The 25,953-nt window shown below is 39.6% G+C and overlaps 5 protein-coding genes across 7 annotated transcripts; 2 read left to right on the forward strand and 3 right to left on the reverse strand.

Moving 5' to 3' along the window:
- Positions 1-110: 110 nt before the first annotated feature.
- Positions 111-2,929, reverse strand: LOC117574644 (methylcrotonoyl-CoA carboxylase subunit alpha, mitochondrial). Its single transcript, XM_034258542.2, has 7 exons — positions 2,795-2,929; positions 1,946-2,702; positions 1,385-1,891; positions 1,033-1,324; positions 780-967; positions 548-719; positions 111-490 (listed from the first exon to the last, which is right to left on the reverse strand). The coding sequence occupies exons 1-7, from the start codon at positions 2,833-2,835 to the stop codon at positions 360-362; spliced, it is 2,088 nt and encodes a 695-aa protein (XP_034114433.1). The 5' UTR covers positions 2,836-2,929; the 3' UTR covers positions 111-359.
- A 318-nt stretch (positions 2,930-3,247) lies between these two features.
- LOC117574645 (tether containing UBX domain for GLUT4) lies at positions 3,248-5,050 on the forward strand. The gene is made up of 2 exons (XM_034258544.2): positions 3,248-3,384; positions 3,451-5,050. Exon 2 carries the CDS (start codon positions 3,508-3,510, stop codon positions 4,942-4,944), a length of 1,437 nt encoding a protein of 478 aa, XP_034114435.1. The 5' UTR covers positions 3,248-3,384; positions 3,451-3,507; the 3' UTR covers positions 4,945-5,050.
- Positions 5,051-6,216: 1,166 nt separating this feature from the next.
- Positions 6,217-19,463, forward strand: LOC117574875 (uncharacterized). Of its 3 annotated transcripts, XM_034258903.2 has the most exons (8): positions 6,217-6,323; positions 7,594-7,882; positions 15,945-16,067; positions 16,528-16,670; positions 16,731-17,063; positions 17,938-18,357; positions 18,419-18,574; positions 18,637-19,463. In XM_034258903.2, the coding sequence occupies exons 2-8, from the start codon at positions 7,840-7,842 to the stop codon at positions 19,048-19,050; spliced, it is 1,632 nt and encodes a 543-aa protein (XP_034114794.1). In that variant the 5' UTR covers positions 6,217-6,323; positions 7,594-7,839; the 3' UTR covers positions 19,051-19,463. The 3 variants fall into 3 exon arrangements, with proteins under 3 accessions (XP_034114794.1, XP_051863350.1, XP_034114795.1); XM_052007390.1 differs by lacking the exon at positions 15,945-16,067; XM_034258904.2 differs by lacking the exon at positions 6,217-6,323 and having other exon boundaries at positions 7,584-7,882.
- Positions 19,464-20,258: 795 nt separating this feature from the next.
- Positions 20,259-23,068, reverse strand: LOC117574951 (uncharacterized). Its single transcript, XM_052006481.1, has 3 exons — positions 22,630-23,068; positions 21,464-21,538; positions 20,259-21,391 (listed from the first exon to the last, which is right to left on the reverse strand). The coding sequence occupies exons 2-3, from the start codon at positions 21,504-21,506 to the stop codon at positions 20,457-20,459; spliced, it is 978 nt and encodes a 325-aa protein (XP_051862441.1). The 5' UTR covers positions 21,507-21,538; positions 22,630-23,068; the 3' UTR covers positions 20,259-20,456.
- Positions 23,069-24,141: 1,073 nt separating this feature from the next.
- Positions 24,142-25,912, reverse strand: LOC117576001 (26S proteasome regulatory subunit 8). Its single transcript, XM_034260504.2, has 3 exons — positions 25,781-25,912; positions 25,551-25,719; positions 24,142-25,497 (listed from the first exon to the last, which is right to left on the reverse strand). Exons 1-3 carry the CDS (start codon positions 25,790-25,792, stop codon positions 24,443-24,445), a joined length of 1,236 nt encoding a protein of 411 aa, XP_034116395.1. The 5' UTR covers positions 25,793-25,912; the 3' UTR covers positions 24,142-24,442.
- Positions 25,913-25,953: the final 41 nt, after the last annotated feature.

Raw genomic sequence — 25,953 nt, forward strand, 5'->3', positions numbered from 1 at the left:
TATGTCTGTGAGAAGTGATTGCGAGAACATGGCAAACACACAATGCATATAAATTAAACGAGAAAACACAGAATCAAACAAAAAATTAAAAATAAAACAAAACTACATTTTTTTCCAATTTTATTCTTGGTTTATGCACACAAATGAAACGAATTCCATTCGATTCAAAAAATATATTCTGCTTTTAATGTCAAAGGACATGACAACAATAATGGTCCATTAAATGGCTTAAATCTAATAAATGCACGCGGTAAAGCTTAAAACTGATTATAAAACACAGAAATAGACAAAGAACACAAAAATATTCCTGTGGATAAATGCAACAATTCCCTGGTACGCAATCAAAATCACAATCATTCTTAATTGGCAGCTTCCTCATCGACGAAAGTAATAACTGCAGCGCCCTTGGCAACATTATCGCCCTCGGCGCCACCAATTGATTTAATGACAGCATCCTTTGGCGCCTTCAGTATGTGCTCCATTTTCATGGCTGTTAAAAGGATTAATTAACAATGATTTTACGTTCATATTTCATTGCTAAACTTACCAATGAGCACGGCCAGACTGTCGCCCTTCTTCACCTTATCACCAGGTTTGACCAACACCTTCTCCAGCACACCTGGCATGGGTGCCACAACTCTGGAGCCACCGCTACCCAATTGATCAGCCTGGGCACTCAAAAACTTGGGCTGCACCAGCTCAAAGTCCAATTTTCCATTCTATTTGAGAAACACATCAATTTAATTACTGTTTAAATGCATATAAGTTAAGGAGCTTACCTCCAGGAAGAGCGTAACGTTTGAGCCATCAATGTTGGCATTGTAGGTGGAGATTGTGTTGTCGATGTTGGCACGGATTTTCAGACGTTCGCCATCCAGCACACGCTCGGCCTTGATGACTTGCCAGGCGCCGCCATCAACGTGGATCTCAATGTCGCCATTGTCGTACTTAACTTCCACAGCATAAACTAAAATAGCAACAAGTACAATTAGATTTATAACATAAGGAATTAGCTCATTTTCAATGTCATACCCTTGTCCTGAGCTTTCAAGTTGTATTTGCGCAACAAAGCGTAATTGAGACGCGCATTCGATGCGGCGGCAAATGGATCTTGACGACCGCTGGCATTAGTGGCGGCTGCCTGCAGCTCATTGAAAATCAGCGAGAGCGCTGCTTGGCTCAACTGTTGTGACTCGATGATAATTGGTGGAAACAGCGTATCAAAGTGCTGATCAATAAAGCCTGTGTGCACATTGGCCAGCTGGAACTCGGGATGCGAGGCCAGATCGATAAGGAAGTTGATGTTAGTTTCCAGACCAGAAATCTATAAAAGAATTAACGCTTAACAAATTGCACAGAGGAGAAAAGCTTGTGAAATACTCACATGATATTCGCCTAAACGAGCAATCAACGAATTCAGCGCCTGCGTGCGATTCTCACCCCAAACAACCAGCTTGGCAATCATGGGATCGTAGTGCACAGACACCTCGTCTCCTTCACGAACGCCTGTTTCCACTCGCACCTCAGCGCTGGGTTTGGGAGTGCTCAGATAGCGCAATGGGCCAGCTCCTGGCAGAAAGCCTCCACGTGGATTCTCAGCATAGATGCGGGCCTCGAAAGCGTGGCCACTGCGCTTGATCTGCGCCTGCGTTAGGGGAAGAGGTTCGCCGGCAGCAATGCGGATTTGCCATTCGACTAGATCGGTGCCGGTGATCATCTCAGAGATGGGATGCTCGACCTGCAGGCGAGTGTTCATCTCCATGAAATGGAAGGACAGATCCTCCTTGTCCAATATAAACTCCACGGTGCCAGCGCCAACATAGCCCACAGCTTTAGCAGCGCGCACAGCAGCTTCGCCCAGTTCGCGACGCAGTTCCTCGGATAAACCAGGCTACAATAAATATGACGTTAGTAAAGCCTCACAAATTATAAATTATGTGCTTACCGCTGGCGCTTCTTCGATAATCTTCTGATGACGACGCTGTACACTGCAGTCGCGTTCCCACAAATAGACAGCGTCGCCATACTGATCCGCAAAGACTTGGACCTCAACGTGACGCGGCGAGCGCACGTAACGCTCAAGCAGCACAGAACTATCGCCGAAAGCCTTCTGTGATTCAATGCGTGCCGAGTTCAAGGCAGTAAGGAAATCCTCTGGTTTCTCAGCAATTCTCATACCTTTGCCGCCACCGCCGCGCACAGCCTTGATCATAAGAGGAAAGCCAATCTTGGCGGCTTCAGCTTGCAGGCAAGTGTCTGATTGATCATCACCATGATAGCCATTAATGATGGGAACTCCGGCAGCTGCCATGATGGCTTTACTCGTGCTCTTGATGCCCATGTCACGAATGGCTGAGCTGGGTGGGCCCATGAAAATGACACCTTCCTTCTGGCACAGCTCTGCGAATTCCACGGATTCAGACAGAAAGCCATAGCCAGGATGAATTGCTTGTGCTCCAGATTTCTTGGCAATTTCAAGAATGCGTTCGCCACGCAAATAGGCGGAGGCTTCACCTACACGATACGCTTCATCGGCCAACTCGGTGTGCAGACTGTGCTCGTCGGGATCGGAGTAAACAGCCACTGTGCGCACTCCCAGCTTGCGAGCAGTCTTTATCACACGGCAAGCGATCTCGCCACGATTTGAAATCACAATTTTGTTGATGGGCTGCACTTTCGGTGTGGCCTTTGTAGCCAAGCACCTGGAAATGCAAAAAATGTTTATGTAACAGTTCTCCAGAAGTAGCGTTCTTTATTGGCACTTTCTATGGTTCAATTCTAATGTGCTGCTTACCTAGCGCCGTTTCCCAAGTGTTGCAATAATCTTGTATACATTTGTGCAGAGCTTATTTATTGTAAATATTTATAATAATAAAAAAGAACTGCTGTGCGCTGAGTGGCAGCCTTATCACAAGTGTTTTTCGCACACGATCAGCAAAGCATGCAACCGGTAACACTGATTTCTATGGTCAGACATGCATGTCATGCAAAACTGTTATCCAATTTTGTATTGTTTGGAAAGCATATTAAATACGCATTTAATGACAATCATATTAATTGCAGCTGAAGCATATTTATATTTTTATTATTAACAGATTATTTTAAATGATTTATGAACCTTAGGTGTCAATTTACAATATTTAAAATGGGATTGATAATAGTGCTTTGGCTTATCGATTATCGACAACAGAAATTTATAAGAAATACGGTATATTTTTGTATGGTATTTCGGGTTATTGGCCTTATCGGTATTTCTATCGTTATCGGTGCATTGGTGACCGGCATAAATTGGGCTTTACGGTTTACGTTTTGTTTAATAAACAAATAAAGAAAGCTTCGGCATCTTAAAGCGAATTTGAAAATTGACAGTAAATTCAAACAGCTGTGCGTATTTTTGGTTACATGAAAATTTTAATATACACATGTTGCTCCCCACCACACAATAAATAGGGCTTCTTCATCATAGAAAGCGTCTCCACTGCAACTGAGATTCGTTGAAGAAGAAGCATGGACAAACGGGTCACAATCCTTCTACCCAATGGACGGCGTCAGAATGTCAACGTTAAGCCTGATATGACGCTGCTGGAGATCCTAGAGACTGCTAGCACCAAACATGGCTTCGACAGCGAGCAACATTGCCTCAAGTTCCACAACAAAGATGTGAGTTTGACGCAACAGTTTCGCTTTAGCGGGCTGCCCAACAACTGTGTGCTTGAAATGGAACCCACAGAGAAACGACGCACGCTGAGCAACGTCGTGGTATGCATTCAACTGGCAGATGGCAGCCGTGAACAAGGAGAATTCTCGCCCAGCGCCACCGTGTGGCATGTGGTGCAGGAATTGTGCCTAACACTGGCAGATAGCTATGAGAGTCCTGTGATTATTTATATGCGCAGCGAGGTGATTGGTGTGGAGCAGATGCAAAAAACGACATTGAAATCGCTGGGGATACTCGAGGGTCGTGCCATGATGAGGCTGATTAATAAGAAGCCAGAGGATTTGAAGCGTCAGGCAAATGTCTACAAACCAGCTGAGGTGAAGAGCAAACCCAAGGATGATGATGACCAGCCGAGCACCTCGCGATCGGCCATGGGCGGCTCTTCTGGCGGTGGTCGCGGTGGGTTTGCGCTCACCAGCGATATGGTCAAATCACTGAAGCGCACAGCTCCCGAAGAGACCGCTGGCAAGGCAGTGGAAGAGAATGCAGATGCTGCTGCAGTTCCCAAAGATGAACCCGTCAAAGCTAAATACGATTGGGGCAGCGGATCCGGTTATTCATTGCATCATCGCAATCGGCAGCAGGAATACGAGGATGCCGATACCGAAGAGTTGCCAGGCAAAGCGCCTCCAGTGGTTAATGTAATTGGTCCAAGAAACGCGGTGCTTTTCTCACTGGATGCTGCTAATAAGAATAACGATGACTTGCCCGATTCCTTTTTCGATCTGACTGTCAATGATCTAAAAATGGTGCTCCGTGATTTAAAGCGCACAGCCTCGGGCAACGAGGATGCACCACTGCTCACATCAAATCTGCGAGAATTGGAGCGTCAGAAAGCGATGCTGGCGAAGCTCAATCAATATAAGGATTGCGTGATACGTATACAGTTCCCCAATCGTTATGTACTTCAAGGCATTTTTAAGCCACACGAACCTCTCTCCCGTGTGGAGGACTTTGTGCGTGAATTTCTGACGAATCCCAGCGAACAATTCCATTTGTTTACCATACCGCCGAAGAAGGTGTTGCCATCGAGTGAGACGCTGCTGGAGCTGAATTGTGTGCCCAATGCCATGCTGCATTTTACATTCGTTGAGGAGAAGCTAAATGGCATTTCCGAAGGTTGCCTGCAGGCCAAATACATGGATCAACTGACGTCGGAGGAGGGAGCACTATTTGCCGTGCAAAAGTATCGTCTCACCAAAGCCAGCGTCAGCTCAACTAGTTAATAATAATGATTGTTATCGAATGTACTACTAATTGGGCTAAAAGGGCTTTAAGCGAACAGTTTGTATGTGATTTTCAAAGAAAGAAAATTTTCGCTTTATTTATAAAGCGTTCAAATGCTTGAAGTTGTTTTTTTTCTAGACGTTCTATGCATTTATTTTAAATGTGATATGATATTGTGCAAGAGTAAAACAGATCGTAGCTTTGGTCCTCTTTGAGATTAAGATTTGGAAACACTCCCTTCGGCCAATCTAACTGAGTTATATTTGGGGATCTAGTTTCTCCATATTGTATGCAATAAAATTCTTTACTAAACCAATTTCAGACATACGGGAAATAATTGTGTCTAAACGATTGCTCTTTACGCGATACTGTAAAAAGATATAGTATATATAGTATAGTATGTTAGATTAATAATTATTACTAATGATGGAATACATTTTTATCTAGGATTACATCCATGTGCGAACCGTCAATGTCGAAGTTGATCAGAGATAAGTGACCGTCTTAATGCTTATAGAAATTCGTCATGTCATTTGCTTCGCTAGAGTTAGAGTATGTAGCTGTATTCTCATCTAGATAAGATTTCATATGCTGTGCTGAGCGCATATAACGCATAAAACGTGTCCAGCCAAGAGGGCGTCTGTAAATTCCAAAGTATTGCTAAGAAACCAAATGATATTGCTTTCAAAAATGACATCTTGATAATTGCGTTAAATTTTTATTGAAGAAAAGTTTATTTTATTTTTCATCAATAGTATAAGTAAAATTATGAAATCGATAGTAAAAAACAAATTGACTAAGTAACTATAACATGATATTATGTAAATATCTAATTATATGGTAAGTATACTAAGTAAGTTGAAGGCCATTGCTGCTTTTGCAAAATAAATCCATGGCTCACTAATAAATTATACTAAGAAGAATAAATCATTAAGAAATGAATTCAATTTATTAATTCGAACACTCAGTTTTATTAGAGAAATATTTTTAAACTGAAAATGCTATCTTTGAAAAATATTTCTTATCAATGGAGTTTGCATTTTCAAATAGCCATATCCAGTGCACGAGCCAGTGTTGTAAAGTGTCGCATGCGAGTGCCATATGAGAGAGACGCAGACACGCATGCGCATGCGCAAAGCCGTCGCTTTCGAAACCAAGCCATAAGTCCAAAGAGGCCAGCTCGGTGTGAGGTGGTGGTGTTGTGCTGTGCTGTGGTGTGGTGTTGCTTTAGCTTTAGCGGGCTGCTTGGCCACAAATTTCTGATTCATATTTAGTTTACAGTCGTTGGTCGTTCGTTGAAGTTGCAAGTTTTGCACGTCGCGCGCGCGTAACACAAAATAATTTCGTGACGTCTCTTGTCATTTTGAAAACGTATTCGGTAAAGGAGACTCGCTCTAGCAACAATTACAAATACTTAGCAGAAAGAAACAAGAAACAAGCTCAGCATATATCTAAAACATATACACACAAATATCAATAATTATATAGATGTATACATATATGTATATTTCATTTATGTGTTAATGTGAAAAAGTGAAATATTACGAGGTCATCGCAATATTGTCTATAATTTATTGAATGCATAAATATTTGTGTAATTAAAAGCGAAAAGTGTCAAATTGCTAATTGATTATAGAGGCACTCATAATTGTGTTAATCCATATAAAACGAAGAAACAAAGCATATATACAACTTATATATATATATATATGTTAAAGTATATTTATTTAACACTAAAACAGACAGACGAAATAAAAGCGTATCGAAAAAAACAACTTTTACCTGCGATTTGGTATCTTTACAAGTTTTAAACGCAGAACCGTCGCTGCACGTTGTTACTGTTTTTCTATAGTTTTGTTTTTGTTGTTTTTGTCTTCGACGTGCCAACGTTTTTTTTTATTTTTTTTTGTATTTTTGGGTTGGTGGGCGTGGCGAAGTCAAGCTCGTGTTGATAGCGACAATAGTAGTAGCTACGAAAACAGTTTTCGAGAGAGACGCAGCTACGAAAATTATGGCGCGACAGCCAAAAAGATTGGAAAGTGCTTGAATCTGGCCGTTACACACGATCGATTTTCATATAATTAAAAACCCAACTAAATATCATAACAAATATGCATAGATCTGTATTTTCGAGTCATATGTTTCTTTTGTATACTTTTTATTGATTCATAAATAAATTACAACGTTTACGGCCCACGCGGTTGCTGTCAGCATCGGCATCGATGCGATATCGAGATTGGCATCTGCGTTAGCGTCTTCACTTTTACTTTAAAAGTTTAAACAGAAAGAGAGAGTGTTTGCTCAGCTCATTTGCGTTTTCTGTTTACCGGTTTTTCAATTTACGCGCATTTCTTGGCACGGATGGCAATTGTTTGGCTAAGATCGGATTTTTTCGGTGGGGGATATTTTTCATCCAAACACACACGAATAAATCCAACTTAGAGTCAGGAAAATACCGAAAGAAAGAAAAAAAAATTATAATAGCTTAATTAAATTTAATTATCGCAAGAGTAACTTCCGATACGAAGCACGAGTCGTGCATAAAACCATTTTATAATGCGTCTAATGCTCACGTTTATTTTCCCATTCCCATTTCCATGGTAAAAAAGACCCGAAAAAAAAACTAAATTGTTTATGTTTATCCGCAGCTAAAGTTATTTGCAGTGTGAGTGCTTTGAGTGTTGAGTGCGAGTGCGAGTGCAAGTGCGAGTATTCATTCAACAAGGAAATTGCCCAGCGAAATTATCGTACGCTCTACGAATTCGAACAAATAACCACCGAATAACCATCTACTCTCGACCAATTATTAAATAAAAAAGCAAAAAAAAGAAAGAAAATTGTTTATAAACAAGTGTTATAAAAATAAAAGTGTGAAGACGAAACAGAGGTGAAAAATGAATTTTTTTGTTATTGGATTTCTGATCATGCAGGCGGCAAGTGAGTAAAGTGCATTTTGTTTATGTGTCGTGTTTCGTTTGGGTTTTTTGTTTTTTTGGTTGTTTGTTTTCGCTTTTTCCTTGGTGTCGGTTGGGTTCACCTCAATAATTTGCCAATTAATTACTTTGAATTTTATTGGGCATACAATCCAAATAAACAATACTATGCTGCACTTTGTTTTGTTCATTTATCAACCTGTTTACTCGTTACTCATTATATTTAAGCTTATTAGTTGTAATGTAATTAAATGGTAGCATAAAAACGAGTTGCATATCATTTTCGACATCAAGTTCGTGTCTTAAGTCTTTCGTTTCGAGCTGCCTTGTCACGCATGAAATAAGTTATTAAACAACTTGCCACAGTTCGTTTGCCCAACACAGCACAACATAACGTACAACACTCAAATTCTTTTTGCATCATAACTGGTGTACGCTTAGAAGAGGAAGACGCAGACCATTATAAAACACTTAAAAAATTCGCTTACAAATCTCGTAATACAATTTTGAGAGATGATTAAACTGGTTATGCATTACCTGAAACGTCAGGTAATTGGACTTAATCGAGAGATGAGCAATAAAAATTGAATTCATGTCAACTGCTTTAACAAAGTGGGCAGGTGAACAAGTGGGCGGTTAGTGAAGGGGCGGGGCGGAATCGGGGGCAAAGTCTTACAGCTGCGCGCCAAAAACTGTTCGTGACAACAAGGAAAAAATATTGTATTGTATTCTACGACTTTTCAATTTAACCATTTAGCTGTTGCCAACTCACTCGCCAGTTTATCGATGCTTAGCTGTTACTGGTTTTGCATTGTTAATACCCTGTAATTAAGTGAAGGGATATTGGCAAGAAAAATCAAGTTAGCACTTTAAAATGTAATTCGCTTAAATAGCTCATTTAAAATGTTGCTTCATGATGCTGTCTATAAAATTCACACCATTTTTAGTACAGCTTTAAATTGTTATCGCAATAGAGATAGTTTAAATTTAGTTTTCGAGCAAAAAAAAAGTTTAATGCTTTAAGCCTCACCCAGAGTATGTTTTAAGTCGCTGACACTTTGCCAAGTAATTCTAACATATGTTTTTTGCAATTTCTGTTTCTTGTTTTTTTATTTTTGCATTGTTTCTGTGTTTACCTCTTGCGCTTAACCCGATTATTTGGCTAGCTTCTGTCTTGATTTCGGGGGGGTATAATATTTAATTCTTTTTTCCAGCTCTGCGGTTTCTCAATGCAAACGAGCTTGAGGTGAGCTGAGCTGAGCATTAGAAACCTTGCTAATGTAACAGAAAAACCGACACAAAACTTGATATTTTTCAGCGATGACTTGCAGGAATTTTGTTTTTGCATAAGAGTTTTGTTTTGGTTCTAAGTGCGGATTAATGAATCTGAAACCGATAGACTTGAATATAGTATATGGCAATGTCTAGGAGGGTGGCGGTCATTAATGTAAATTGCATTTGTAGTGCATGTTAATTGGGATAACAAACTTGAGGGGCAACTGTGAAGAGTGCTCGGGAGCAGTTTGTGCCCAGCGTAATCATTTTGTTTGCATCCAAGGCTGCAAATTTGGCAGGTGTTGTTGTGCGATAATATCGTTTTTTTTTTCTTGGCCATTGACTTGTGTGAGACATATTAATCAATTCGCATGCAAATTTAAAAACATACTCACATTATTTTTTTTTTTTTTGTTTAACCTTCGCACTGCAATTTGTTATAAAGTGTTTTAGCAGCTTCAAGTGTAACGAATCAAATCTAGGCACGTCAGATCTCTCGTCATTGAATCGGCGTTTTTTTATAATGGACATTCTGTCTAGCATACGCCCTGTTATCTGCATGAAAATCGGTCAAGTTCAGCTGTTCGAGATGGGCAAGTAGAGCACAAACAATCATCGTTCAGTTCGGTGTTAATTGCCATTTGATTCGGCTTTCGGCTTTGATATGATCAGCGCTGAGCGACGATCGCCGATAAATCTGCATAAGTCAAGAGGTCTCATTTGCATAGATTGTGTATTGAGAGCTGTGCTCTTTTTTTTTGCCACTTGCTGATATCGTGGTTTCTTGGCTAGGAACATGTCTAGATTTTCCCCATGACCCTCGAAGTTGGGTGTGCGAATATGCTGACTGCGATGATGGCTTCATAAAGCATGGAATGATTCATCAATTCCCAGCCAATAAATTTATTGAGTTGTGCCTCTCATGTCGGCTTCGTTTGGCTTCGCATTTTTTTTCTTTTATTTATATTTTTGTATTTTTTTGACCATTCTGCTTTGTGATGCTGGCCGTTTGTCGTCTCAATCTTTTGTTTTGTGGTCAATGACGCAGCGCTTCGGAGCGGTTTCTTTCTCTCTGACGCTTATTTTTATATAACCCACATTTTTGGCAGACCGCTTTTATGCAACTTCTTAGTCAAAAAAAAAAAAACCACACACAAAAAATAAAATGAAATGTGAAAAAAGCTGCGACAAATCTCAGCTAAAGGGCTAACAGTGAATGTTGTTGCTGCTACTGCTAATGTTATTTATGCTGTTGTTATGCTGCTAGCGGTGCCACTTATAGCCGACTCAGTCTGCGACTAAGTATCCAATAATGCGCATACGCCCTGTCACACTGACAGACACAATTACAGAAATGTGCCAGTACCTGTGTATCTTGTGCTTGGCTGTCTTATGACTTTCAAAAGAGCAATTAGCAGTTCCACTATTAAGTTTTTCTTCATTATAAAATATGCATATTGCAGCTACTGCCTTGCAAAGGTAAAAACAGCATTGTCATATATTGATGGTCGTGCAGCAACAGCAGCAGCAGGAAAAAGCCTGCCATTAAGTAGCCAATTAGCCGAAGTGAAAGGCTATAAACTGAAGTCATTCAAGTGCTTGCACATTCCTTATGCTTACTTAATACCAAAACAAAAAAAAAAGAAGAACACTTGCAACGGAAATTCCTTTTCCCTACTTTGCTCTCATTTCTTTATGCAATCACACTTTGTCGTACTTTGTACACAAATTAACAATAAATTTAAAGCATAATTATCGCATCTTCACAGCCATAAATAAATGAAGTAGCATTGTCTTGGCAGACTATGTTAGTAGGCTTGTGGCTAAAGATACTTTTCGGGCTCCGCTCACGCAACCACAGCGTCGCTCACGTAAGACCTTCAAAGGTCACGCACGCCGACTGTGACTCCAGCTGCGACTCCGACTCCAACTCCAACTCCAATTCCAACTCTAATTCAGCGTCTGACTCTTGACTCGGTTATCACGACAGCTGAGTCTGCAGCCTCATTTGTTCACCCGGGCGCTGCATCGCTTCTGGGCGTCTTTGTTGCCTATTGTTATTATTTGTTGTGTGTTAATGTGGCTTTTGCTACGGCATATTTTTATTACTCTGCAATGAAAGTTGTTGCTTTTCCTCACTTCGTAGGCAACATCCACTGAAGGAGCTTTTCCACTACATCAATAAATATTTGCTTGTATATTTTTATGAGCATTTTCTGAATATTTTATTCACTGTTAACTGGGTACTTAAATTTCATTAAAAGGAATCGACAGCTTTTCCTTTTTGTGTTGACGCAACATTTAATTTCACAGAGTCCGAAACGTAGCTCATCATTTCGCATAGAAAGTTGCGAGTGTAAGGTTACAGCTTACCTTACTTGGATCATTCATCTCTTCATAAGCTTGGCCACTCCCAAGACCATTTGGCCATAACAATATGAATAGGCTCTAAAATTTGATTATTTTGTAATGCGAACGCTTTATTTCCCTTTGTTATGAAATACAAAAAATCGTCGATATTCAGTTTTTTTGGCTAATAAAATTCAAGTATGTTTACTATTAAAAGTGAAATAAAAATTTGCAGAATAGATATGTAGGCATAGATAATCTTTTTTTATTGCTTTATATTTGTCTATTTATTGTTATCTCTCTTTAAAATCAGTTAGGTTTTAATTCAAGATCATTGCAGATTACTTTATTATAAATATTGATTTAATGCGAAGTGTGTTCGAGCGTCGGCGTGACAAAGCACATAATAATAGAGTCAAGTTATTATGTTATTTTAACTTATTGGCCCCACACACTATGCACACACACTCTACTACACACACTTTACATACAACGCAAAGCAACGAAAACTTTATATGGAACAAATGGCTCTCAAATTGCAATTTAATTCGACATATTGTAGAGATTTTGAAGTGGCCAAACATTCAACATTTTGATGGGTGTTTTGTTTTTTGGGGCCCTATCACTCACTGTCAAGAGCATCGTTCAATTAACATAATTAACTGACAAAACGAATTAGCATGCAGATTGGCAGCTGACACTTTACACAGATGCGACCCTTGGCTGCCTGAGAGATGGACTGAGTGACTGAATGACTGAATGTCTAGGTTTGTCTGGGTTCGTTTCTAATTTGCCCGAGCTCACGCACTGGGCACATTTTGGGGCTGTGTCGTGCCGGGGTCTAAAAGTTAGGTATGCCGTAATGGACACTAGACAAGGTCATCTTAGTAACATTATCTTAAAACATACCATCGTGCATAGTTGTTGTCGATCTCAGAGATATCGTTAAAGTTCGACTTCGACTTCGACTGTGAGTTAAAGTTAAAACTGCTTTCCTGTATGATCGACAACGAATCGTTTTATTTAATGGAATTGTTGTCGTGGGAAACCTTAGAAACCTTTGGACGAGGTCAAGTTGAGCTCTGTTTTGGGTTGTAACAAATTATCTAGATTGTATCTTCATTGAGTGCGATATTCGACACGAAAGGGAAAGGAATTCTCAGCATCAAATCGTTTAATTCAATTCAAAGTTATATTTCCTTTTATAGCATGATCTCGTATGCGACAACAACACAAAACAGCTTAGACAATGCTCTCGCATTGACAATGAAAAGAGCAACAGCAGCAGCAAAAAATAACATAAAAAACACAATGCAAAATTGAATGTAAAACGAAAAAAAACTTAGTTAAATATGAGCCCAAAAGCTATACACGATAAAAGTGGGAAATCAAATTCAGAGGCGGCAAATGGCATTCAAAGGTTAAGGCTTTGCACTGCTGGCCAAAGAAACACTTACCGGCTAATAAAAAATACAAACAGAGTGTGATTCAAGATGCCTCATGAGCAGGCCCGAAATGATCGGTCATAATTTATACACGACATTTGCATTTAACTGGCGGCCCAACCGATCGAGTCAAATTGAATTAATGTTCAACCACAGAAACATTCCGCAAAAGCGATAGCAATTAATATATGTTTTTTTCCTCTTCTGCTGATTTGACCCACTTTCTGCTACGCATCGAGGTGCTAATTGATCTGGCCTGCACCTGTTCTCCCTCAAGGAATCGTTTCGATTTCGAAACGGAAAGTAATAACCAAATATGCGAGATGGTTAGTCCGATATTTTTGTGGCTCGTGGTCAATGGCACGCGGCCTGGCACCGGCACCGACTGCATATTTTATGCCTCATTATTTGTTCAGTTTCAATTTCTATTTGCTTGCCGTGGCAACTCCAGCGACAAGTCATAAACCCAAGCTCAAAACTCAACGCAAGCTGAAAAGCCAAAGCCAAAGCCAAAAACAACTAACAAACATTTCATACAGACGCGCTCGAGATGATGACGGTGAAAGCGGCTTGTGACTAACTGTGTTGTCGTTCCTCCTCGACTTGTTGTTGTAGTTGTTGTTATTACTACTGTTGTTGTTGTTGTAATTGTCTCTGCCGGTCTGTTTGCCGGCTATTGCTCTTCCCCTGTGCAGCCTGTAGTTTTTCTTTTCGATTTTCCACATTTAATTGCAAATATTCATATTAATTTTTTTTTTGTCATGCTTTAATCGCTTTGCTTGGCGTCGTTTGCGAATTTCGCCAGCTGTCAATCTATTTTAATGTCTCTATCGGCAAAAATTCGTCAATTATCCACAGAAGGGAGTCATTAAAATTGCTTCGCGGCACACACGGCGCATGCTTAATGCATTGTTTCTAGATTTGACAGGCGAGTAAAAGTGCAATTTGTCTGACAACATTTGTTACTTTTTTTTATGGATAATATTATATTTATGGCAAGCAATTATTTGGGGCAACACAAAATAAATTTAAAATTCAAGTAATGCATTTAATATTGCCTTTTAAAAAGTTAATAAAAACTTGCTTGAATTTCAAATAGTTTTGCTGATTCTATAAGCAAAAACTCACTACATTATAAATGTCAAGTTGTACAACAAAGTGTGAAAACAATAAATAAATATTTAGTTAAAAAGCTAGAGTGATAAATAGTTAAATAGATTTTTAGATAAATATGTAGTCAGAGAGTTTAGACAGTGTTAGAAAGTCTGTTCGATAGCTGAAAAGATAAACAGACAAGTTTGTCTGAGCATTATGAATTAATTTCGAAGACATGTTTTCAGGTCTCCCGCAGTTTAAGGTTTTCTTTGTTATCTTTAATGGACAATTACACCTTTGATATTTCGCCGATTAATGTTCTTCTTTGTCATAATCACTTTTGGGTCAGCTAATATTAAATGCATTGAAGATGCTAATGTCGCCTTGCCATGATGTCTGCCCATTAGATGTGACTTGAATGTGGTTTTCTTGACGTTAATGGCACCTGGCAAAGTCGAAGTCTAACCCCGGGTGAACCGCAAAAGTGCTCTTAACTGCGGGCATATCTAAAAATTGGCCCTCGCTAAAGCCAAAGTCCGCATTGTTTTGCTTTTTGTATGTCTGTTGCTTTTTAAAACACGCTCCATTTTCCTTGAACCAATGTCTGAGAAGCAGCTGTGAGTGCAGGCTATTAACACAAGTCCGAGCAAAGTCAATTAATTGACTCAGCCACAGGCCACATCCATTATATGTATGGTATTAAAATAGATGTGTATTTTGTACACTTTGTGGATCAACCGACAATTATTTTAGTTTATGAATATGGATTTGGCTGTTATCATTGGCATCATTAATTCAATACGTAGTTACAAGTATTTTGTTGTTTGTAACTATAAAAATAAAAAATAAAACTGACAGATTTCATGTCCCACTTGACATGCTAACAATTTAATTTGAACCCAAGACGTTGCAATTTGGTTCACTTGTTGTTTGCTTTAGGGTCGCTCTAGTTGTTGTCGAGATGTTTGCGATTAGCTAACACATAAATTATGTTAGTTGAGCAAACTTTGACTTGAAGTATCTCCCCTCTCAAGTGCTTGCTGAACTCACATTAGTTCAAATTTGTTTAGCTCAGTTTTTGTTATAATGAGGAAGTCTTTCGATGATTGAGGTTCTTTGAATTGAGATTATCTCATAATTGCTTGGGTCACGGCATCATTAGCTAAGCAGCATGTCAGAGTTGTGTGGCCCTTAAGAGATCTTCGATCTTAAGCTTACATAATTGCAAATTAAGAAATATTTTGAAAGGTTTCCGCTTCAATGCTTACAAGCTACCAATACTTAATATGTCTATTGTACAATTTGACACCTTGATATACATACAACTATATATTTTTTGGTGGTCTTATCGAATTGCCAGCATCTGTGGGTTGGCTAACAACAAGAAAACAATCATCAATCATCAATCATAAATGTTGGGCCAACGCGTTTTACATTCGATGCGGGGCATCTGTGAGCATTTTGCGTTTATTTCCATAAATTCCATATTATACTGCAGTATTGTGTTCATAGTCGAGAGTTTATTTGTTATTAAATTGTCGTGCTGGACTTGTGTTGTTGTTTAACGCGTGCGAAAACTGTGCCAACGGCAGTCACGGCAATACCAAAAAGACCTGTTTAATTGGATTGAGATGGTGCCCAACCCAATAGCCGCATTAGCAACAACAGTTTCAATTTGAACCTCAGTATATAATGCTATAGTATTTGATTCGTCGGTTCGGTTTCATTCACAACATGCTCGACTATATATTTAACCAAATTATGCATGTATAAGATTTCCAAACTAGTGTGTAAAATTTTCATCGATTAATCTCCATGCTTCTCATACTAACGAATACCTTTTGTAATATATTTTGAACAACTATCCTATTCTGTGTTTGCTTTTTCTATTTATTTTTTTAGGATTGGCTTGCGGGACTTGCGTTTTTATGTCCGATTACGGTTTCACACTCGATTGTAACTTCAAAAAGTCTGGACTGTTTCGTGTACGAAATTTGGGTGGCGTAAAGGCACATTTCGGTTTAGGTAAATCTCAAAAATCGAAGCGAATCTAGAAATCCCACTCCCACCCAACAAACTCTTTAAAGTATCTTGTATATACATATATGAATTTTTGTAGTGTTTGTATATAGAAATAACTTGATCTCTTAGTTAAACGCTGCGTTTAAAAGTAATCAATGAATTAATGCCAATGCCAATGACAATGTCAAGTCGCCGCCTGAGCTGTGAACTAACAGAGACAGAAAAGAGAGCGAGAGACTTGATCACAGTTCAATATCCGTAGCATTGAGCATTTGGCCAGCGATCTGTATATAGTATAACATAATAGAGACAATCGTTAAATCTTTGATAGGGATAAACAAAAGCTGCCTGAGACAAAAGGCACATTGATTAACACTTTTGTTTAGCTGGATATGATTGACGGGCCGTCAAAATAAAACGAAGAGTTGCTCTCAAACATTCCGCTAATGAACTTTGCTTACAGGTCTCAGCCTGGGCGATGAGCTGGGCTTTAAGGAGTCGCTGGGCAACCAGGAGAGCGATCGTCGTCGCGCCATTAGCTATAGAAACGGACCACCACCCGCTGAGCTCGTTGGCGTGCTGCCCTCGTCAAAGCAACAGCAGGAGGTAAACATTGTAAAACAACCCAATTAGTTTGTCTATTAACATCTTTTGCTTGTTTATTAGGTGCAACCTGCTCAGCAGACGCTTTCAGATAAACGCATTTCATCGCGCTCCACGGGTCCAGTGCCATACAATCTGCAGCTGCTGCAACAGGGTCAGGCCACGATCAAGAAGCAAGCTCAAGCTCAGGCACAAGCTCTGGCGCAAGCGCAGCTCATGACCGAGGCGCGTCCACTGCCATTGGGCGTGCCCGCCTTCAGGCCCATACCAAAGAAGCCCGTGATCAACGAGCCGTTGCCGTCGTCGCTCAACGCACAGCGACGCATTGCCACCGTGGACACAACGCAGCCGCGGGTTAGCATCAACAACCGACTGGTCGACAGCAATGATCAACCGGTGAGTGGAAAGTTCAATTGATTTTATAATTAATTGTTTTTATTTTTTAATTAATGAATATGAATGGAAATGAAAAATGTATTTATAACTATTGTAAATTCTTTTATTTTAAAATTTATGAGTATAAGCGGGAATTGTTGTTATTTATTGTATTCAATTCAATTATTGCCGCACTTGATTATTACAAATGTAAATACATTTATTACAATTCATTAATCAATTAAGAAATTAGCTCAACTTTTTGTTAGAGTGTTTTAAAAACTTACCATTGTCTTGTCTAATATAATAATACATTTATTTTCTATAATATATACATTTATAAATTTCTTACATTTTATAAAAATGTTTCATTTGGCACCCCTTGAATAAATATAAATAAAATAACTCACATGAATAAATTTTAAAATGTAAATAATAAATTGAATATAAAGCAATTGCAGATTTATTTATATAATTTATATATACATTTGTTACTCTGTTATTTATGTTAAGTCATATTATTTATTTTTTAAATCAAATCTGCAATTGTTTTGCATAATTTTATCATTACTAAATTTCTCTATTACATAAAAATGGTTTTTGGACCAAGTTTTCCTAACATAAATTGTCTTTAATTAAATAATCAAATGTTTGCAGCACTAAAGTTATTATTAATTAATATATTCATTATTAAACAGAGTTTATATTTATAGATTTATTTTAATTTTTAAATCAAATTAGTGCATCATATGATTTATGAATGTTGTGTTCAATTTACTAATTCATAAATTCAAAATATGCATATGCATTAACCTAATAATTTATGAATTTATAAATATAAATTCCAGTTAACATACTTTCATAGATATTAACCTAATGCTCAAATTTGTTGCAGCACTCGAATCGCACATTCCATGCTGATAATCCTGTTGTCTCCCAACCCGTGGCTGTGCCCGCTTTCCAGGCGATGCCGCAGTCCATTTCACGCATTGCCAATGTGGGCAAGGTAGAAGTGACGCAACCAGAGCAACGCACAGTATCCAAGCATCCCAATTATCTGCAGTTTGAGGAGCCCAAGTTTGACCTTAAGGATGTGACCGTTGAAGAACTTGCAGCGGCAGCGAATGTCACTGTGGAAACGATCAAACATGCGATTTACGTAAGGGAGCAGCAGCTGAAGGCGGAGCATCGTGCTATGTTGGCATCCAAGTTGCGTGAGGAATTCATGCGCACTTCCACAGTGAAGACAACGACCACAACGACGACGACGACAACAACGCCAAAGCCACGACTGGCAGAACACAAGGTTTCCAAGGTGAGAGTACGAATTTAATATAGTCAAAACTAGTCTTAAAATTACTTTACTCTCTTGTCAGGTGATGAATGCACCCAAAGAATATTATCCCGTGGGCTATGAGAAGAACTTTGATGACAACTTCAAGTCGAAGGTGGATTTGCCGCCAACAAGCTTCTCTTGCGCTAAGCAAAAGCATTTTCCGGGTCTCTACGCCGACACGGATTTGGGCTGCATGGTAACAAAATAATTAAAGTACTTTTGGTTGAAGAATTTCATACAACTTTAATTGCTTTTCAGGTATTCCATGTGTGTGCTTTAACTGACGATGGCATGGTTCGAAAATCTTTCCTCTGCCCAGAAAATACGCTCTTCGATCAGACCATACTCAAGTGCAACTGGTGGTTCTATGTGGACTGCAGCTCGAGCACCAGCGTCTATGACTCCAACATACCCATCTCGAAGAGTTATCAGCTGATGAAGAGTCTCACTTACTTCTCGAAGTATAATCAGAAAAAGGATCAGGATGGCGATAAGGATGAGAATGCTGTTGATATCGACACGCTGCGTGAATCCATGGAAGGCGTCTCTCGACGCTTGGAACAGGCGAAGAATGCTCAGAGCGATGAGGAGGAGGCATCAAGTGTAGTGAAGGCCGATCATGAGCATGTGGTGCCCGAGGGGGGAGAGAGTCAGCAGCAGTTGTCCAACTAGTTTAAGAGCGAATCGAATTGCTATCTGAGATCTAGATGTAAGTTAAGTTCATGATCGAGCGTCTCTGGTCGATTTGCCGTACATAGTCAATGCCTTGCGAAAGCCAAACGGTTGTCTGTAGTCTCTGGCCAATCACAATTACTATCAATCAAATCAAATGAAATCAAATTAAATCAATTCAATCTATCTATGAAACAATCATATCCTATGGCAGCGCCTATGCCAGGTCCTAGCTGTAGTCTCGATATATCGAAATACTTAGCTTTAACTTGTAAGTGGATCAGTTCTAGTTTATCGAACGCAATTCTACGACTAAGTGTGTGACTTGTGTGCGACTTGTGCGGTTAGTTGTTAGTTTTTACTTTTATTTATTTATTGTATTTTTCGACTAAATAAAACACGTTAAATCCCCAAACAAGAAATGTATTTTTGACCAAATTAAATGGAAGGAAAATTAATTTAATCCGAAAGCTGATAAGAGCTTTAGGTGAAAGGTAATGTTTTTTTATATCAAAAATGATTGTAAAAGACCTGAGAAATATTATTATAAGCGAATAATTTATGGAACAAATTGTGGCTTAAAAAAAAGATTGCCTAAAAAATACTAAACATTTAAAGCAACTTTTTTTTATAAAAAAAAGATAACTTTTATATATAGTTGGAAATCCATAAAATTAAATGTTAACTATAAAAATATTAATTTTATCAGAGAAATCTGAAAGTATTCACCTTGAAAATATTTGCTGGAAATATATTAAAGTTTTTAAAAGCTTATAAAAACTTTAAGCCGCATTTTTTGCATTACCTAATCAAATCAATTAAAATGTTATACTTTATGCAAAAATGTGTAGAAGCAATAAATTAATAGTAGACATTTAAAAAATCAATATTAATAGCTGTCGTGCATTGAATTAGTTAATGATCGTGCCTTCCTCATGACGATGAGACAAACGCCTTAGGCAAGCTCTACAATATTCATAAATTAGTCAAATTTGAGCAACGATCCCGACTTCTGAACTTGGTGAAGAGTTGAAACAATATTGAAGATAAACAAAAGCTTCAAAAGTACATTAAAGTCGCAATGCAGAAAGCTTATCAAGCAATAAAACGCTGCACACTTGAGTTGCTTTATTCCCCCAAATTTGAGCAATATTTCATTATGGCAATTGCATTTTCCAATTGGCCAATAGCTCTGATGATCAAGTTGATTACGATCATTATGTAAGGTAACCAGCTGCGTAAAGATTTATTATAAACGAATGTGTATGGTAATAAATAATTGAATTGCACTTAAAGGTTTAATCGCAGCAGCAGCAACAGCAACAGAAAGCAACTGACCGTTGACCATGACCACGACACCGTTAGTTGACCTGCCTCTTCAGCTGGGGCTGGGGCTGGGTCTCGCTTTATGATCGCTTCTTATTGCTGCGAGGCGGCGACGCCGATTCCTGCACATTAAGGTCGCTCTTGTCGTGGATGTGCACCGCTTCGCTGAGCTCCACATTCGCATGCAACGCCGCATCGTTGGCATTCAGTTGCGCCTCCTGAGCGGAGAGTGTTGCCTTCTCCGCTGCCTCGCGCGTTTCCTCATAATCCAAACGCGCTGCATACGCATGCGATTCGATCTGTTCCAGCTTCGCCTTGGCCGTGGACACCATATCGATTTGCGAGGACAACTCGGCTGCTGCCTCTGCTGCTGCCTTCTGCGCCAACTCCGAGGCGGATTGAGCATTATTAAGTGCTGCTGTCAGCACACTCACGTGATTAATAGCCTGCTGTGCCGCATATTGCGCTGCTTTGGCTGATCTCTTGGCCTGTTGCAGTTGGGTGAGTTCGCTCTCTACCGCTTTGTGCGATTCGATGCTCTGCTCTTCGAGGCGACGTAGCAATACTTCTTTGCCTTTGAGCACAGCGACTGCGGTGCCAGCGGCTTGAGCTGCTGCCTGAGCCAAAGTGTTCTTGGCCACATAGGAAGCTTGCTTCCCAGCGGCATTCTGACTGGCCACCGCTGAGATGGCTTGATCTGCTGAACCCTTGGCAATGCTGCGTAAGCCGTTGTCTACCAGGAAGCTGCCACTGCTGCCACCATTGCTGTGGGTGCTGTGATGAATGTAGTCGGAGCTCTCGTAGCGAGAGAAAGGCGGATTACTCGGCGAGGCGAACTCATCGTGATTGATGTCCTCAAAGGTGTAGGGCGGCACCTCGTGTTCGATGACCACCGATTGTGCGGCAGCGTTGCCATGTTGCAGCTGTGGCGGCGATGCTGGCGGCGGCGGTGGCACAGTCAATCGGTAGTGGGCATCCTTGCGTTTCACCTTTCGTCCAAAAGCTGGCACCTCGGCTAAATACCCGGAAATGAGGCAACTTAGTTGACATACAATTTACATATTTAATTTCCAAATACGCAACTTACCAAACACCAGCATCAGCAACAGCAAATGCAACAGCACTGACATCTTGTAAAGTTTTCGGTGTTTATGCAACGTGACTGTAAAACAACAAAAACAGAAACAAATACACTTGCTTTATGCAATCGTATGGCAGACAGGAAGTGGCAGATGCTGCAGCTGCAATACTGTTCCTGTGGCAAGTGTTTAGATAGCGAATCAGTTAATGGCGCAAGGGGGTGGCAAGTGCCCCAAAGGCGATCTATCGATTTCCCTGTTTACGGCAACAGGTTTACGGCATATTTTATATTTCAACAGGTCAACCGCGTGGTCTTGAGGAAAGTTCGTTATGAACGGTGCCAAAAAATGTAATCAAAAATATTTGATTGGAAAGAAAGGTGTAACATTTAAAGATAAGAAAAGAGGGATTGTTTATTTGCCATAATTTATGTGGTCTTCAGGCGAATCCTCATTTATATAATCTGCACGATATTTTGAGCTTAAAAAAGCAAAAGGAATCAACCTAACAATAACTGAAGAGTGAAAGGCTTTAAATTAAATCAAAGCTGGTAAAAAATGCAGTCGAAATGAAACAAAGCAAAAGTGAAAGAGAATTTCTTGCAAATTATTAACATATAGGCTTAAGATATTCCCCGATATGTAAAAGAAATGAGAAAGAAGGGAAAAAGGAGATGAACACTAAATGGAAATGAAAGATACTTGGAGCTCAACTTAAAATGAGAAGGCAAAAGATAAGCTTGAAAAAGTGATGGAGTGAATCAAAAGATGAGCAAGAGATAGTCTAAGATTTAAAAAAGATATAAACCCATAATAAAAAGCAGATGGATAAATTAAATTAATGTGATGCAACTCTATGTAATCAAACCGCAGAATATATTTAATTAACATTATATAAATGTTGATATAAAATTAAGATGAATAATATATAAACAATTACTCTAATATGACTTACTGCAAAGAATCTAGGAAGTTATCATAAGATGATTTATGAGTTCACAATTCCTATTAACAAACAATTTGCAGTAGTTAAACATGTGAGAATTCCTTATAAGGTCACAAGAGAAAAGCTAGAATGTGTGCTAAACGCTTTAAAGTGTGTCAGTCAGCACTGAATGCAATTACGCGCAGAACCTGTTTAGTTTTAAGGCCGGGACCAACTGAAGCAACTTGCAACACTCACGCACACACTCACTCGCAGGGAGCAGGGGAGGAGAGCAAAAAACTGGACAGTAAGAGAGTCACCATATCACTGGAGACAGTAATCACTCAGTTTGACTGATATTCACACTGCACTACACAACTAATCACTAATAACAGTCAATTCGCCCACCAGTTGTGGCACTTACAACACACACTTGAAATCGGTCTTTGATTTCTCGATGTCGATGTTGCAACGAAGCGAAGCGAAGCGCGTTGTCAAAGAGGACGTCCTGCCAGCTACAGAGGCGAAATGTATCTAATGTGTGGCAAGCAAAGCGATGCAAGAGTGCTAGTTAATTCAATGTCGATCGGCAAGTTCGGTGGAAAACACTTTTACTTTCGACGGAAATGCAACTGGGAAAATGCATCTGTAAATCCGGTGGACACTCGTTGCCAATTGCCAGCCAAGGCCTGGAAGAGCAAAGCATTTATAAACAAACGCCGATGACTACAACAACGAATCAAGTTTGGATGGGTTGGGTGTGTGTCGAGCATGTGTGCTTGCAACGTTGTAACGCTGCAACGCTGCAACACTGAGGCGACCCGATCGAGAGTCGTGTGTAATGAAAGTGCAAACCCGTTGCCCGTTTACTTTATGAGTTTGCAATGCAACGCAAATTGCTCCGTTTTGTGGTTCGGTCTACGTAGCAACACAACTCTGTAAACAACAAAATAATAAATGGCCGGGTCATTGCTTTCTTGCTGGACCATTGGGTAATTTAAAGTTGCCACTTGCGTGATGTTGTCGGCTATGCATTTTCTTTATTGCCATGAGACGGATTAAAGCAGCCATCCTCAAAACTGTAAATGTAAACTTTAGCCACAATTGCACACTCATTCACATTTGCTTAATAATACGAATAATACAAAAGCCACAAGTCACGACTTTAATATAGTTGTAAAACTCGAAACTTCCGGCTGCATATCGAAATTATGCCATAATAACAACCAGAACTTTCCATATAATTGAAAGTTAATAATGTTGATAGTGAAATTGAATTGAAATTTGACTTTTTAATAATTATTATTGGTTTGCCTTAATAACAAATCTAATCACGATCTGACATTGAGTTGACTGTTGACAACTGATTGAAGTGACGTCTGGTTGAAGTTTGATTTGTGGGGTAAAAATAATAATATTCCCAGAATTCACACCTTTGAATGCATTCCTAACATAAAAATAGAATTATCTTAGCACTTCTGCTCTGATAAATATTAGGTGAACGATATTTCTGACATTTAATAGTATATTTCAGTCACCAAATGTCAATGCACATTAATTCTTGAGTGGAAGTTTCTTATGCGATATGAAACGGACATTTGATTAGATTTCGTCTCTGTTATGCTGTCCCAAAAAATTAATTTTGATGTGTATATTGAGATTGACCACGAAAACTCTGATTATGTTCATATCAATTTTGTTATTGCAATTTTATTGCGGTCTAAGCGAAACTCTGGCAATAAACTTGCGTCAGCTATAATGATAGTTTATCTTTGAATCAAGTTTTATTTATTTTCCAATCAAATGAAGTCATTAGGAATTGGATTGATAATTTGTTTATGTAGTGAACATTGGACTGGCGCCTTTGCAGACATTTGTTTACTAACTTATCGAAGAATAATTTTATGTTTATATGTCTGATTCATACTTCAGAGATCATAAAAGTTAGGAATTGAAACCAGCTACTGTTTGAACCCTAGAATTTGATCCAAAGTTTACAAGTGATTATAAATTATTTCCTTGCATAACGTTACTTGTTTATTTGGTTGAAGTTGTGCAGCATTTACTTCCAGAACTTTTTCATGGACATGTTCCGATCGGAGGCCTTTTGCATTACCTTGGACACTGCCATCTCAAAGTCTTCCTGGGTGACATGAACACGACGTTCGCGTAGCGCATACATCCCAGCTTCGGTGCAAACACCTTTGACCTCAGCGCCTGAAGATCCGGGCATCAGTTCGGCAATTTTGCGCAGATTGATGCCACGTGTCAGATTCATTTTGCGCGAATGAATGTGCAGAATATCGACACGTGCCTCTTCGCTTGGTGGCGGGAACTCAATCTTGCGATCAATGCGTCCGGGACGCAATAAAGCCTGGTCAAGCACATCAATGCGATTAGTGGCCATGACCACTTTGATGTTCTTCGAAGCCTCAAAGCCATCTAGCTGATTCAGTAGCTCTAACATGGTGCGCTGCACCTCAGAGTCAGCACCACGACCTGACTCGAGACGTGCCGAGCCAATCGAATCGATTTCATCCATGAAGATAATTGAAGGCGCATGCTCACGTGCCATCACAAAGAGTTCGCGCACCATCCGCGATCCTTCGCCTATGTACTTTTGTACCAGCTCCGAGCCAGAGACGCGTATAAAAGTGCACTCGGTGTGATGGGCCACAGCACGAGCGAGCAGCGTTTTGCCAGTGCCGGGTGGACCATAGAGCAACACGCCCTTGGGCTGAGCAATGCCCAGGGCATCAAACAACTCGGGATGCTTGATGGGCAGCTCGATAACTTCCTTGATCTCCTTGATTTGCTTGGATAAGCCACCAACCATTTCATAGGTGGAGTCTGGCACCTTTTCGACCAGCATCAGCGAAACCAAAGGATCCACTTTACTGGGCAGTATTTTGTGCAGAGCGTAGCTATCGTGACGCAGTGCAACACGACTGTTGCTGGTCACATCGTTGATGTCAATGTTCTTCTCCAAATCGACAATGTATTTGCCATCGTGATGCACCTTCACAAGGACTTTCTTCTTATCAATGGGCTTGACCACCTCGCCAATGTAGCTGCCTTGCTCCTGCAGCAGCTGCAGTTCCTCGCGCAGCAAACGCACTGAAAGTTTTGAATTAGATAATGAATTATCTTGTATGTATTTCGTGGCTTACCCTTAGAGTTGAGTTCGTTGCGCTGTGCTTCAAGACGCTCCAAATTGCGCTGCTTTTCGGATACAATGAATTGCAACTCGGATATTTTTTGCTCGTAGTACGAAGTGAGGCCGGGACCAACTTTCGAAGCTTTAGCTGGGGTTGAGGGCTGAGCCACATCTACTTGCATCTAGCAGGATATTCAATTTTGTTATTGCTTACTTAATTATATACCATTTATTGATACTCACAGCTACAGACATTTTGAAAGTTTTTGAAAATTTTCTACAAAATTGCTCAATTGAAGCTTGCAAGTAGACAGTTGTTGCTCTGAAAAAGAATTTTCCTTGTTTAGATGAGATGACAGTTTTTATTTGGCAGTGTTGGTAAATGCTTTAGAGTGTGGCTTTCTGTGCTGACAGAG

The sequence above is a fragment of the Drosophila albomicans genome, chromosome 2R (genome assembly GCF_009650485.2).
Source record: "Drosophila albomicans strain 15112-1751.03 chromosome 2R, ASM965048v2, whole genome shotgun sequence".
NCBI classification, from domain to species: domain Eukaryota; kingdom Metazoa; phylum Arthropoda; class Insecta; order Diptera; family Drosophilidae; genus Drosophila; species Drosophila albomicans.

Excerpts from the sequence above, each read along its gene's own strand:
- LOC117576001 (XM_034260504.2), bottom strand. Across the intron at positions 25,498-25,550 it reads CAACGAACTCAACTCTAAGG|TGCGTTTGCTGCGCGAGGAA; the intron begins GTAAGCCACGAA and ends CAAAACTTTCAG.
- LOC117574951 (XM_052006481.1), bottom strand. The coding sequence starts at position 21,506 with ATGTCAGTGCTGTTGCATTTGCTGTTGCTGATGCTGGTGTTTG. Across the intron at positions 21,392-21,463 it reads GTTGCTGATGCTGGTGTTTG|CCGAGGTGCCAGCTTTTGGA; the intron begins GTAAGTTGCGTA and ends CCGGGTATTTAG.
- LOC117574644 (XM_034258542.2), bottom strand. The coding sequence starts at position 2,835 with ATGTATACAAGATTATTGCAACACTTGGGAAACGGCGCTAG. Across the intron at positions 1,892-1,945 it reads TTATCGAAGAAGCGCCAGCG|CCTGGTTTATCCGAGGAACT; the intron begins GTAAGCACATAA and ends TATTTATTGTAG. Across the intron at positions 720-779 it reads ACGTTACGCTCTTCCTGGAG|AATGGAAAATTGGACTTTGA; the intron begins GTAAGCTCCTTA and ends TTTCTCAAATAG.
- LOC117574645 (XM_034258544.2), top strand. The coding sequence starts at position 3,508 with ATGGACAAACGGGTCACAATCCTTCTACCCAATGGACGGCGTCAGAAT.
- LOC117574875 (XM_034258903.2), top strand. The coding sequence starts at position 7,840 with ATGAATTTTTTTGTTATTGGATTTCTGATCATGCAGGCGGCAA. Across the intron at positions 7,883-15,944 it reads TCTGATCATGCAGGCGGCAA|GATTGGCTTGCGGGACTTGC; the intron begins GTGAGTAAAGTG and ends TTATTTTTTTAG. Across the intron at positions 16,068-16,527 it reads AAAGGCACATTTCGGTTTAG|GTCTCAGCCTGGGCGATGAG; the intron begins GTAAATCTCAAA and ends CTTTGCTTACAG.